The sequence below is a fragment of the Durio zibethinus genome, chromosome 20 (genome assembly GCF_047325235.1).
Source record: "Durio zibethinus cultivar Kanyao isolate XHJ-2024 chromosome 20, ASM4732523v1, whole genome shotgun sequence".
NCBI lineage: Eukaryota > Viridiplantae > Streptophyta > Magnoliopsida > Malvales > Malvaceae > Durio > Durio zibethinus.
Genome location: NC_143181.1, coordinates 8,501,120 through 8,514,489, shown reverse-complemented (window position 1 = coordinate 8,514,489; position 13,370 = coordinate 8,501,120). Strand labels below are relative to the sequence as shown.

The following is a 13,370-nucleotide window of genomic DNA, read 5'->3' as shown; positions in this document are numbered from 1 at the left end:
GCTCCATTCCAAAATGCAGGAGCAACTTACGAAGCTCCGCTCGTTTACGCAATTCTGAATTTTATTTGTTATTTTATAAAAAGTGTAATTGATTAAAATTAAATACTAAAAATGAAATTGTTCAAAGGAGGTGATCGAAATTGGCGCTTCTTTTCTCTCTCTTTTCCCAAAAAATACTTTTTTTTTTCTTTTTAGAATTACAAAAGGCAGTGCAGAAAAACAATAGAGAAAAAAGGGAAAAATAATTTCTTTTCCATCCTTTTCCAAATATATTTACTAATTCCATATCTACAGTGCTATAAAAGAAGCCAAAAAGAATTTTAGAAAAAATTCGAAGGGTGTAATAATTAAGATTTTTTTTAAAAAAATACGTAATTCAAATCTAATAAATTAAAACTGAAAATTTGCTTGTTAATTCTACCGCCATGTCAATGCGAAGACGAACCTTGCTGAAGGTTATTGTTCTCGGCGATAGCGGGTACGTTCATTTTCAATTTTAATTTCAATTTCAATTCCTAGGGCTTCTTAAAAAAATTATGAATTTTTTGGTATTTCTTTTAAAATTTTTAATAATTAATGGGTTTTTATCAATGTCAGGGTGGGCAAAACGTCGTTGATGAATCAGTATCCTTGCAACAGTTATTGAATTTTGATCTTATCTTATTTTTGTGTAAATTTTCTGCTATTTTTGGGGGTTAACTTTTTAGATCTCAAATATTGTACTGTGGGTTAAGTTGATTTTAAGGTTTTAATTTCATCTGAATAATCCCAATTTTTTTGCTTATTTATCTAATGCTTGATTTATAAGGCACGTTGTTGTCAGAATTAACTGCTTGAATTTAGATATGTTCATAAGAAGTTTAGTCAACAATATAAAGCAACCATTGGTGCTGATTTTGTCACTAAGGAACTCCAGATTGATGACCGCGTTGTCACTCTTCAGGTGGCGTTTTAATTTCTGTTTTAGGGTATTTCTATGTTCTTTGTAGCTTAAATTTGAAGTTGTCATGGATGGTAAGTTTATGCAATTTTTTTCTTCTTTTGGGGGCGTTGCATTGGATAGATATGGGATACTGCGGGGCAGGAGCGGTTTCAGAGTCTCGGTGTTGCCTTCTATAGGGGTGCAGATTGCTGTGTGCTAGTTTATGATGTTAATGTGATGAAATCATTTGATACCCTTGATAATTGGCATGAGGAGTTTCTTAAACAGGTTTCTTTCTGCCACTTTCTCTATGCTTTCATTTTACTTTCCTTGTTGGTTTTAGTTCTTTAGCAAATTATGTTTTGTTCGTAGTGAATGGCATGTTTCACTTTAAGTTGTTTTTATGCCTCTAAAACTCAATGCAGTTATAAAATTGTCAAGAAGAATGTGCAGTGTATTAGGTTTTTTTTGGCTTGTAGTGCTTTTATTACCCCTTTCATGATAAATCTGGTTGCTAGAGATAATTTCTTTTTGTCAAGGAATGTTTTCTAGTAATGCATTATATATGGACTTGGACTACAATAAAAGTTAGAACTTTTGCCAATCTTGATGAATGTGGAATTCACCTGCATCACTGCAAGCTATTCATAAGCTATCAAAAACTTTTATTTATTAATTTCTTGTAAGGCATCCTTCTATCTGGTCTCCCTGGTATGCATGTGTCATGTTCACCTATATGTACACACACAACCCTTTCTACTAGATTTTTGTTTATTTGGATCTCAGATCGTGTTTGAGTTTGAATTAGTTCATTTGCTTTATGGGCATAACTTCTTCTAGTTTATGTGCTAACATTAGCCTACTTAAATGGTTTACTCTGAGAGTCTATACTAGTGGAAGGTTGAAGTTTGAGATAATTGCTGCTGTTTAGTAATATATATCTTGAGAGTCTAGAGCCTAGAAAAAAGTAAAACCCAAGATATTTATCCTTAATGTTCACTGATATTTTCTTTACACCTTCAAGCTTGTGCAGAGGCATGGCTTGTGAATATACTAAAAGGTTGAAGCCGCTCTAAACTTTCCCAAGGACATTTTGCGAACCAATCTTCTATAAAGCAGGAGCAATTTTTGATAAATTGTTTCTAAGAAAAAATAGTGCTTACTTATTTGAATCACACCTGGCATGAATTAAACTTTCTTGGTCTTTTGTTGATTGACCTTGATAAAAGGCTTCTTTCTTTTATGTGTCAAATGGAAGAAGAAACACATGGGATATTTCTTGTTAGGAGTGTATGCTTTCAAATTCTTACTGATATTGATATCGAATTACTAATGGTTGCATAAGTTCAATACATTATTCAACCTAGTTTTGTTAAATTGTGGTTGGGCTCATAAATTCTTTTTGATAGCTTCCTTTTGTCTATTGTTTTGGCCCTACTCATGGTGTCATACCCAGTTTATCTTTGCTTTGTCAATTTGTCTTCATTTCTCTCTGTTTCATGTTTATTCATTTTTGCACTTTGTGAACAGGAAAGAAACATAGAAGTTGTAATTTCTTACCCAATCTTTTGTAGGACAATTGCCTCTGGACACTGGAGTGGGTGATATAGCCTCAAATGTGCATAGCGATTTTCTGATTTGATCTATTTTGTTGTCATTCTGTGGTTCTTGTGGTCATCAATGCCTGTTTCTCCAACATTCCTTTGCTTAGTCAACTAGTCAAAGCTGGTTTATAGAAGCATTATAGGTTTAAGTAAACAGAGTAAAATGAGTATGTAGGTAAATATGTATAATGTAACAGCACCTTTAATGAATGCTGATTCTCATAGGAATGCAAATTTTCTCGTTTTGATGCCTAGTTGCATCATGTTCATGCTTGTCTAGTTAGAAATTGGTAAAGCATTTGTTGCTGACCCTACAGTTAAACGCTCAATGTGACCTGCTGACCTTTCAATGTGCATGATCTTTCCTAGCAGCCAATTTTAATTTCTGAGGTTACTTACTCTTTTTATGTTTATGGTTTTATTCCTCTAAACTGTATATTAATTTCTTTGAGAAAGTGATTACCATCTGTTTTAAATGTTGATATGGTTTCCGTTTTCATTTCATGCCAGGCAAATCCTACTGACCCCAGGACGTTTCCTTTTATATTGCTTGGAAACAAGATAGATATAGATGGTGGTAATAGTCGAGTGGTAAGGATATATAGTTGCTATACTTCCTAATTTTCTTTTATCCGTACACCTCAGACTAACAGATGGTGTATTGAGCCATGTAGGTCTCCGAGAAGAAAGCAAAAGAGTGGTGTGCTTCAAAAGGAAACATACCTTACTTTGAAACGTCAGCAAAAGAAGATATCAATGTTGATGCTGCGTTCCTTTGTATTGCCAAAACTGCTCTAGCAAATGAGAGCGAGCAGGACATGTAAGTTTATCTTAAGGTCTATTCCCTATTTTGAGTGAATTTTGGCAAATACATTAGTATTGTTCGAACACATGTTATTGGCCCAGAAAGGAGCATGGTTTCATCGAGCACTGCAGGTTCAGAGATGATCATTATATTGTCTTGCATTTTTACTGCACAGCTGTGACCTTTAACATATGCTTTTGGGACATTATATACTTAATAGTTGGGGAAAAAGAGGAGATTTCAGTATTGTAGGGATGTCAATGGGGTGGGGAGTGCATTACCCATCCCATATGCCGTTATCCCAACCCCATCCATGCAGTGGGGAGGAATGTCCTCCCATCCCCATCCCCTTAGGGAGCTAATGGGGGCGAGGAATCCCCATTCTTCTCCAATTTCTTTGAAATTTTATTAAAAATTATGTTTAAATATTCAATTTAGCGTAGAAATGATTTTGGTTCATGAATAACGAACATTAAATAATTAAAATTATGACAATTAGAATTAGAATAAAAAACCAAGGTTCATTTTACAAGATTAGGTTAAAGAAATTGAAAATTAAAATAAAAGAAAGGCTTTAATAATGGTACCTTTAGAGAAAAAAAAAATAGAGGTTGGATTTTTATTATTTTGAACTTACATGTTACATATTTTTAAGGTGACGTTTCTATCGTTATATATTAAAATTATATAATATATATAATTTATAAAAATACATTTAATACTATATATATCCGGTATTCTTTCCCCCACCATCCTTGCCTCTATCTCCAATTTTAATTCCTCAAAACCATCCCCATCGGGGCAGGGAATCGGATTCCCTGTCGGGTTCAGATGAAATTGACATCCCTAGGGTATTGTCATTCACATTTCAATATGACCTGTTAGAGTATAATTTGGACTATATTAAGGGTGTAAAAATTATACTATCACCTTGGAAACCTGTTTGACTGCTAATTGATTTTCCTCGTTATATCAAATTTGTGGTGTGGAACTGACAACTTTATATATTTTTTAATGAAAACAATGTAGAAGGTATTGTTTGTCCCAGGTAGATCCATATTTCTTAACTTTACTGAATTGCTCATTTGGACATTGCTTCACTAACATATAGTGGAAATATGCTACTATAGTCCTAACTCTAAAGTAGATTAATCCTATTTGTGTGCTTGATTAGGAAAGATTCTGACCTGAAACAATTCAATGGGTTTGCTGAACTGAACAATTCTAAGTGACTGGTAGAAATTACTAGAAATAAAATTCAAAAGCAAATGGTTTCATGACAATTATGATAAGGTGTACTTTCTTTAGCCAAGGTTAAATCTTATGATGTTGCTTTAAAGAATAGGAAACATGTATCTTTTATCATATGGTTACTTTCTCATTTAGCAAAAAGTTGTCGAATTCGAATAGAAGTGGCTTATTGGTATGGCCATCTAGATCTTATAATAATGATCATGGTTCTTTCTCACAACCTATATCTTATGTTATAGTTTTCTTTATTATTTGATTGTGTATGTGGATGTGCATGCGCTTGCCTTCCATGGTGTTGTTCCACTATGCTTAATATGGGCCACGATGTTTCTTTTCTGAATTTAAGATGTTTGCTTTCTTTTGGTTTGTCTTTCTACATATGCTGTAGCTCATTCGCATACGTTCTTGTGTAGTTGATATAGAAAATTTACTTATTCATTGTTCAGTGGGATATATTTTCATGTTTCTTCTATTGATATATAATAATTATATTTTAAATTCCATCATGGGATTTTTTTCTGTCACTCTTTCTCTCTCTTACGCATGAGCACTTTTGTTTTACTTGTAATTGTTCAATGATGCAAAAATACTAATTAAACTTTCAAATAACTGTAATGAACTGTTTCTTATCACGATCTCGCCTTAAAATATTGGTTGTGTTGCGTGTTTACCTAGTTCTTGCACAGATATTTTAAACTTTTTAAGATCATCGATGAAGGCTATGCAGTTTATAATTCTCTTTTTGACTGATTTCCCATTTGTGCATGATTGCAGATATTTCCAGGGCATCCCAGAGGCTGTGACTGAGACTGAGCATAGAGGCGGTTGTGCATGTTGATTACGAAGCCAAACTCCTTTTATTCTTGGTTGCCCAATGCTTCCATTTTTTCTGGTTCCAATGATTCTTATCTTTTTTTTTTTTTGTATGCATTGTATTCAAAACTCCCTTGAGCGAAGCATTATTTGCCTTTATTATTTTTTGGGGTAGAGATGAGCTTCAAGAATTGAAATTCGTAGAATTCTACGTGATTTTGCTTCTAGTTTTAATTGGGGATCTATGTTCTAAAGGTCCATTTACTCGAGGTTTCAACTTAAATTGCTTTGCTTTGCTTTGCTTTTTTTTTTTTTTTTTGGGCACTAAATATGAAAAGGATTTCTTCACAATCGAGTTGAGGATATGGTGAGGCCTGCTATGTATAACTTGAAATCAAAATTATGAAAAAGAAATTTAAAATGGAGAAAAAAAAAGAGCAATAAGTGTTTAAAAAAATAATTTTAGATATTTAAGAAAAATAAATAACTTTTAAATTTATGAAAAAATTCTGAAAAATAAGTTTCACGAAATTGAGAAACACTGTAGCACCCTTTAGTTGTTCAAATATAAGCTGATGTTAATTCCGAATGCATTCTAATATCATCTTGGCAGTTTACAAGAAAAGGAAATGAAGAGATATAATGAATAAAGTCGAAAGAAAAATACTGATTGAAGGTAATTCGTTGTATTGAACACCTATGAAATGAGAAATGAAAAGCTAAAAAGTTTAAACATGAATTATAATTTAATTGGTTCATGCAATTTAATATTTAATAAATTTGTATTTCAATCTTTTACTTTAAATTATGATTATTTTGTAACAAAAAAGGTTAATTGTTTATTTGGTTCGATTGTCCTTTGAGAATCTCTGCTACATCTATAGATTTGGTTTCTCCCCAGCAACAACCAACTGAGAAAACACCAGTATGATGTATGGAACTCTTTGAAGATTCATGTCGACGTCTGGCTTACATTGTTGTCGCTGTGTAGAACAATCTTGTATGGAAAATTTTCAAAATCCGAGTAAAGTAATTTTGTTTGTGAAGTAAAAATTGTGCGGCATTTAGGTTGTACCCTTTTATTAGCTGCTTATTAATTGCAAGATTTGATTATTTTGGTCAATGTATAATATTATATATTTTTAAAATTTGATCCAAATTAAAATTAAATTTTTTTAAAACTAATCCAACTTAAATCGATTTCTATCATTGATTTTATTTGATTTGGTTTATCAGATTTTAAATTTTAATTTTAAAATTTTTTTATATTATTTTAATATAATTTCTAATATATTTAAATAAATCTAGAGATAAAATAATTTTTTTATTTTATAAAAATTAAAACTACATAAAAATTAATAAAAATCTGTAATTCAATTGGATTTGAATTTTTTTGTTTTTCACTTTTTAATTTGAAATTCATTTTGAACTCAATAACAATATTTATTATGCAAATTTAAATCGATTTATATAAGAAAAAAATTTGTGTGAATCGAATGAAACATCACAATTTCAAGTCAATTTTTGAGTTTTTTTTTTTTTTTTCTCACCCTTACTCATAACATATGATTTTATCAGTGAATTGACCTGAGATAAACACTAGCTATGCTTATTGTATACTTTTTTGCTCTTCTTTTCTTGACAATGAGAGCATAAATTTCAAATTAAGATTTTATTCTCTGAACATAGAGAACATTAAGGTGCTGTAGACAATCTTTTTTTGTGATAGAGCAGTAAACTCTAGTATATTTCTTTTTCATGCACAAAACCAAGTATGTTCTATTCATTCAGCTGAAGAATCCGAAGTTCTGGTGATGAAAGGACTTCGACAAGGAGGCATGTTAGCAGGGGGACTACGTATGCTTGTTTCAGGATTGCTGCCATTCTTCACAATCATAACAGTGTTCATTCCCCAACTCAAATGTCTGCCTTCCTGACAGTGCAGTGCCCATACTCCTAGTGACAGAGTAGAAGAAAGTTCAGATTTTGCTGTATCAGCATATAGAATGTTCAAGATATGCAATTCAAATGGAATGGTAAACAGAAAGTACCAGGATTATTAGCTTTAAATCTGATAGTCAGCCATCCTTCACAGGAAGTGAAGCAGTACTGAGATAAGGTGGATCAACAAGATTATATGTTTCCGGATCCGTTGTACTGTTGAAATTCCCATAACCCTCTCCCAGTCTGTAAAATTTGTGCCCATGTAAATACATAGAATGCTCATCCGATGCATTCAACAGATTTGTTGACTGAAACACCATCTCAACTTCTTCACCAAATTCCAAAATCTTCACCTTGGTCCCCTTCAATGGATGTGTACTACTATCTCTCAAATCCGCTACAAAGTCAAAGTAATAGGGAGGTTCATCTGGAAAATCCGTGGTGTAAAATTCACTCAAGTTCCTATAATGAAAATCTTTGATATTGTAGTTACTTCCAATCACAGTATATAAAATTTGTTTCCATCAACAGAAAGTAAAAGTTAGTTCTAATAAGATTTGTATTCTAGAAGAGAAAGTGATAAGTTTTCTGCTGAATCCGGATCCAGGATTTTTTTAAATAAAGAGTGTTCACTTATAATTTTATAATATATATATATATATATATATATATATATATAAAACTGCCAACGAATTTGCTGATAAAAGAGTGTTCAGACGAAAACTTTAGAAGTGTCAACGAGAAAATTTTCCTTTAAATTTTCTTGTTTTTCAATTCTTGGAGTGTCAATGACACCCTACCTATATATGTGGATCCGCTTATGTGAATCCCACAAAACATAATGCTAAAAACATGGTTAAAATAAGATCAATCTAGGCAAAGAAAAAGGTTTTTACCTGTAGTAAGCTTGAAGCACTGCTGTTGAGGGGTTTATCCAGCTTGTATTGTTTAAGCTTGAAGCAAGAGCATAGTCCATATCCACAGAAAGGTTGTGAACAATTTTATCCATAGAAGCTGTTATGTACATTCTGGTAGTTATATTTCGAGGTACATCTATGGGATTTTCTTTGTTTGCCAGGCTTTTGAGACGCTTCCTGAATTGTGTTGCAGAATCATAGTCGGTATAGGAAGGAAGCGTTTCAGGAAAGAGAGGTGATGACAGTCGTTTGTATTTCCCTCTATACTCAAGAATTGCGGAAACATTTGTTTTATCATATCCTGTAAAAACAAGATTATCAGTGTAATATTGTCTACCAGCCATGTAATAATGACCAGGAGATTGATTTGCTTTGACTAAAACATCCATTGTCTGGCCAGTCGCTATCATGACATAACTTGTGGTAAAAGGTTTCAGGTAGCTGCCATCCATTCCAACAACTGTGAGATTGTGTCCCGCTATTGCAAAGAAGAACTCTTCATTCATCAATGCATTGACTAAGCGAATTTGGTAGGTCTTGCCATAATCGACTTGCCATTGGTATGTTGTCTCTGCAACACGAGAATAATCATATATTTCTCTTCCCTAAATGTGAGAGTATAAGATTGCCACAATCCTTCATTGATCTTTCAGTAATTGAACAATTTTGAACTATGTAACTAGTATATTTATGAAAAGATGTTCAGCTACAAATTTTAGTTCTATTATACCCTGATCGTCCAGTCAATTTCTTAATTGCCAAATACTGATTAATAATTATATTGGTTATTATCTCGATTAATTTAACATTTGATTAATATTAAATAAGTTAATTAATCACTTCAATACAAACTCAATATAAAAAGTAAAGTCAGGCCTCTGATAAAACTTATATACGTATATTATAATTATACATATGTTTGATTTGTGACAGACTAGGTACCTTTAGAGCAAGCACAGAAATCTCCTGGCTGGCCATTGATGGTGTAAGCATCAGATATAGGGACGTCTCTCCCAGTTCTCAGGATCTCCTTTATTACCTTGTTCACGTCATAGGTAAACCAAGTTCCTGTATGTATAGATATACAATAGGCAAAACCCAAAACCCTGGTCAGATTGAAGAATCAAAATACATAAATATAGTACTAATTGTACGAACTGTGTAATGGGTCTAAATCCAACAACCCACAAAAAAGAAAGCACCGATCTGGTCTGGTCTAAAATGAGATCATATATATTCAAAACATCCAGTTATAACCAAAATAAATTAAATGTTACCGAGCATGAGAATTTCTTCCCCATCAGGAGTAGGATAAGGTTTGCTAAATCCTTGAGGAGGGTAAATTACAATTGCCCCATGAATAGTGTTTCGAGTCCAATCGCTGTTAGCATGCCACCATAGAGTTCCTTCCTCATCAGAAAATACAACTTCGTATGTGAAATTCATGCCAGGTTCAATAGGACATTGCGTGACGTATGCTGTACCATCCGACCATGGATTTCTTGGTTGCTTTACCGCATGCCTGGATCCGTATTGATGATCGAACTTTGATTTAAACCCATCATAAAAAATTTGCTATACAAGATATGCAAGTAAGCAAGTGACTGAGTGAGTGAGAGAGAAAATTACCAGTGAATTGTGACACCATAATCCCCATGATTATGAACATTAACAAAAACTGTATCACCTTTATGAACATAAATGGTTGGTCCTGGAAATTGGCCATTAACGACCAACATACTCTTGGTCACGCACAGCCTCGTGAAGTTCTTCTCTGCCAGCTGCATTTTAGATATTGAAGATCATCACAATACATAAAAATAACAAAAAATTATATGCACGTAACCTTCATATACAGTATAAGGTACTCACAACAAAGTCATAATAGTGGACTTCTGCTTCAACCACCCACAAGGAAATCCCCGTGAGAAACAAAAGTAATAGAGGAAGTGCTGAGACGATCATGTTTCTTTGAAGGAACATAGGCTGATCATTGTAAAATTACCAAAAATGTAGACTGATCACTCGTCTTGATACAAGTGATTCATATCACTCGAAAAGTTAATGCAGCCACACCCACAGACTTTCCAAATAATTGTTCTAATATGTTGATAATGATGAAAGGCAGAAATGAGAGATGGAGAGTTATTAGCTTCACCGTTTCCCTGGTACTGTTACTAAAATTTGACACGTGGACACTTTAATGGGCTTGTCTTATTTATATTCTTTCCTCCGACCAATGAAACATAAGTGGTATCACATCACCAATGAAACATTAGTTGTATGTTATATATTTTTCTTAATTAAATTTTTTTTTTCTCTTTTGATGTATGTATAACACATCCACATTCGTGCAAGTTAACTTTAGTGTATTATTATGTATCTACTTGTAATGTTATAGCAGTTTAAAATTTACACCCACTCAAATTTGTGCTACCTCTAATGCTATCAAAAAAGTTTTTTTCTCTTTGTGATTAAAATTGCCATTGACAATCTAATTAAATAGCATGTATACAAATGTAATCAGACTTTTAAGAGCCAAAAAAAAAATCATATTTTGATTGAAATTTCTTCTAAAATATAATATCATTTCTATTTAATCACTTGTCATAGTATTATCTATAAAAATTTAGTTGCCAAAAAACTACTAGTATTTATACTATTATTGAATTTATTACTGAATTTAATGTCATAAGTCAAGTTATATAAAATTAGTTGAGAAAATAATCGGCAAAGTTCAAAAAATATTATAATAAATCTAAAATTATTGTAATTATGTCTTTTCGTATTTTTACTGAAAAAATTATAAAATTTATCCACTTTTATATAAAATAAAACCTACCTTTCTTTTTAATTAAAAAAAAAAAACATTGGCGGGTGTGTCCAATTTTAGGTCTATTGTTATATTTTGAGTGCAATATCATAAACTTTTTCGGATTACATAAAAATAATTATTATGAATAATACAATTTAAGAGAAATGATTGTATAGTTTTCTTTTTTATTTTTATACAACAATTTTGCTTTAATATTTTACATAACCTTCAAAATAAAATTAATATATATATTTTCAATAAAAAGAAACCAAAATATATTCAAATTTTAAAATTTTAATAAAAGTTAAGAAATTAATTAGATAAAACTGATCATAAGAAAAAAAAAATAGCATATATATATTTTTCTTGATTCAAAACTAATAAAAAAAATGTATAATGTTGATATATTTTGGGAACACCCTATTACATGAAGGGCATTTTAGTCCGTATGAAAATTTCTGGATGGGACATGAAAATTGGGACCATGCAGTAGAAAAAAAATGGGGGATGACTTGAGTGTTCCTTGCCAGTTTTTTTTTTAATAAGAGGATAAATATCCGTATAAAAAAGAAAGAGAACGGTGGAGTTAAGATCCACGCTCACATATTTTTTTTTAAACTTCTTAACCACGTCAAGAGGTTGAAAAAGTGCCTCATGGATAGAAATTTAAGTTCTGAATTTACGCAATTTTTGTGACTCGAGCATTTATTTTTTTATGTCTCAAATCAATTTAATTGTTACGATTTATATTTTTATGAGATATTATTCATTTTGATCTTTTTGATCTCACAGTTTTATCTTATAAAAGATATCTCACAAGATAGAGACGATGTGAATTCTTTTATATCCTAATGACTCTCTTATTATGTTCGATATGAGATTCATGACTCTTCTTTAGATTCGTGACATTCTCCTCCACTTAATTTCATGATGCCTTTGTCACATCACCCTGTTTATCTCCTTCGAGGTGCTTGACGTGGATCGAACAGTATAGTGCTGGCTTTAATATCACTTGTCATGAGTCGAGATTTAAGCTTCGCACTCACGCGACTCTAGGATCTGAGCATCCACTCATCTAATATCTCAGATTAACCTAACCATCACGGTTCATACTCTTGTGAGATATTATCCGCTTTAACCTTTTCGATGTGAATCTTTTTATATTCCAATAACTTTCATATTATGTTCGATGTAAAATTTATGACTCTTTCTTAAATCCGTTACATAAGGACATGGCTTAATGTCTGATTGAGTGTTGAAAAGCGATGATGGCTGTGGCTGCCCTTAGAATTCCTCTCTTCTTTGGATATATGGAAAAATATTATGAATGTGTTCGTGCTATAGACAGTTTAGGCTAGGATTGTGTAGAAGGAGAAAACGCCATTGCAGAGTATTTGTTCTCTGGGATTGCCAGACGGCTAATAATAATACTTTAAGTTAGCATCGGGTATCAATGTCATTTTTATGGTTATTATGATAATTTAATTATTAAAATGATTTTATTATTGGAATAATTTTGTCAATTATAACTTAAAATTATTTTATTTAATTAGAAAATTTTAAGTTTTAGTAATTAAATATTATTATATTATTTTGTTTGGTATTATTAAAAATAAAAAAATTATTTTATTTAAAAGTATCAAAAGAATCATGTATATTGTAATAATTATATAAATTAATAATTTCAATATTGTTTAAATTTTATAATTTGTAAAATATTAATAATATTTTGTTTATTTCTTAATAAAATATAAGTTATTAAATTAAAAATATATTTATTAATAAATAAATTACTTTTTATAATATAAATTTATTTATGCAGAGCTGACTTCGAAGGGTAAAACCCTGAAATAACAAGAGAGACGAAAAAGCGATTAAAAATAAAGGCTAGATAATCCCAGCGTTTGCAATCCTACATTTAAGTTTGAGATAGATCAGAAAAGGGCGTGAGAAGGAGATAATTAAAAAGTAGTAAAAAAGAAGATAGATGGAAAGTACTAGTTGGATGGCGCTATACCTGTGATATGGGAGGTTTTGGACAACATAGACTGCCAAAGGTCAATACTGATGACCTTGGTAGGCCCAAGCTACACTAACAGTTGACTGTTCATTTAAGGCAAAACAAGTCTTGGAGGACTAACATGTAGACTTTATAAGATAGTCGAGTTAATATAGATTTGTGAATTCAGGTCAATTTGATGTCTTATTTTGGTCAAACGTTTGAAATAATTTTAGTTATTTGTTGATTTATACTAATGAGATAAAAGTTTATTTTATCTTTTAGATTTAAAAATACTCT

The 13,370-nt window shown here is 31.5% G+C and overlaps 1 protein-coding gene and 1 pseudogene across 2 annotated transcripts; one reads left to right on the top strand and one right to left on the bottom strand.

Annotated features, from left to right (window-relative positions):
* The first annotated feature begins 291 nt into the window (after positions 1-291).
* On the top strand, positions 292-5,678 carry LOC111315744 (ras-related protein Rab7). Its single transcript, XM_022917717.2, has 7 exons — positions 292-478; positions 598-624; positions 844-943; positions 1,064-1,210; positions 3,037-3,117; positions 3,201-3,346; positions 5,357-5,678. Exons 1-7 carry the CDS (start codon positions 426-428, stop codon positions 5,418-5,420), a joined length of 618 nt encoding a protein of 205 aa, XP_022773452.2. The 5' UTR covers positions 292-425; the 3' UTR covers positions 5,421-5,678.
* A 1,374-nt stretch (positions 5,679-7,052) lies between these two features.
* Positions 7,053-10,356, bottom strand: LOC111315024 (laccase-21-like; annotated as a pseudogene). The gene is made up of 7 exons (XR_016330732.1): positions 10,129-10,356; positions 9,886-10,037; positions 9,534-9,778; positions 9,199-9,324; positions 8,236-8,827; positions 7,447-7,801; positions 7,053-7,351 (listed from the first exon to the last, which is right to left on the bottom strand). The product of XR_016330732.1 is annotated as a laccase-21-like (transcript).
* Positions 10,357-13,370: the final 3,014 nt, after the last annotated feature.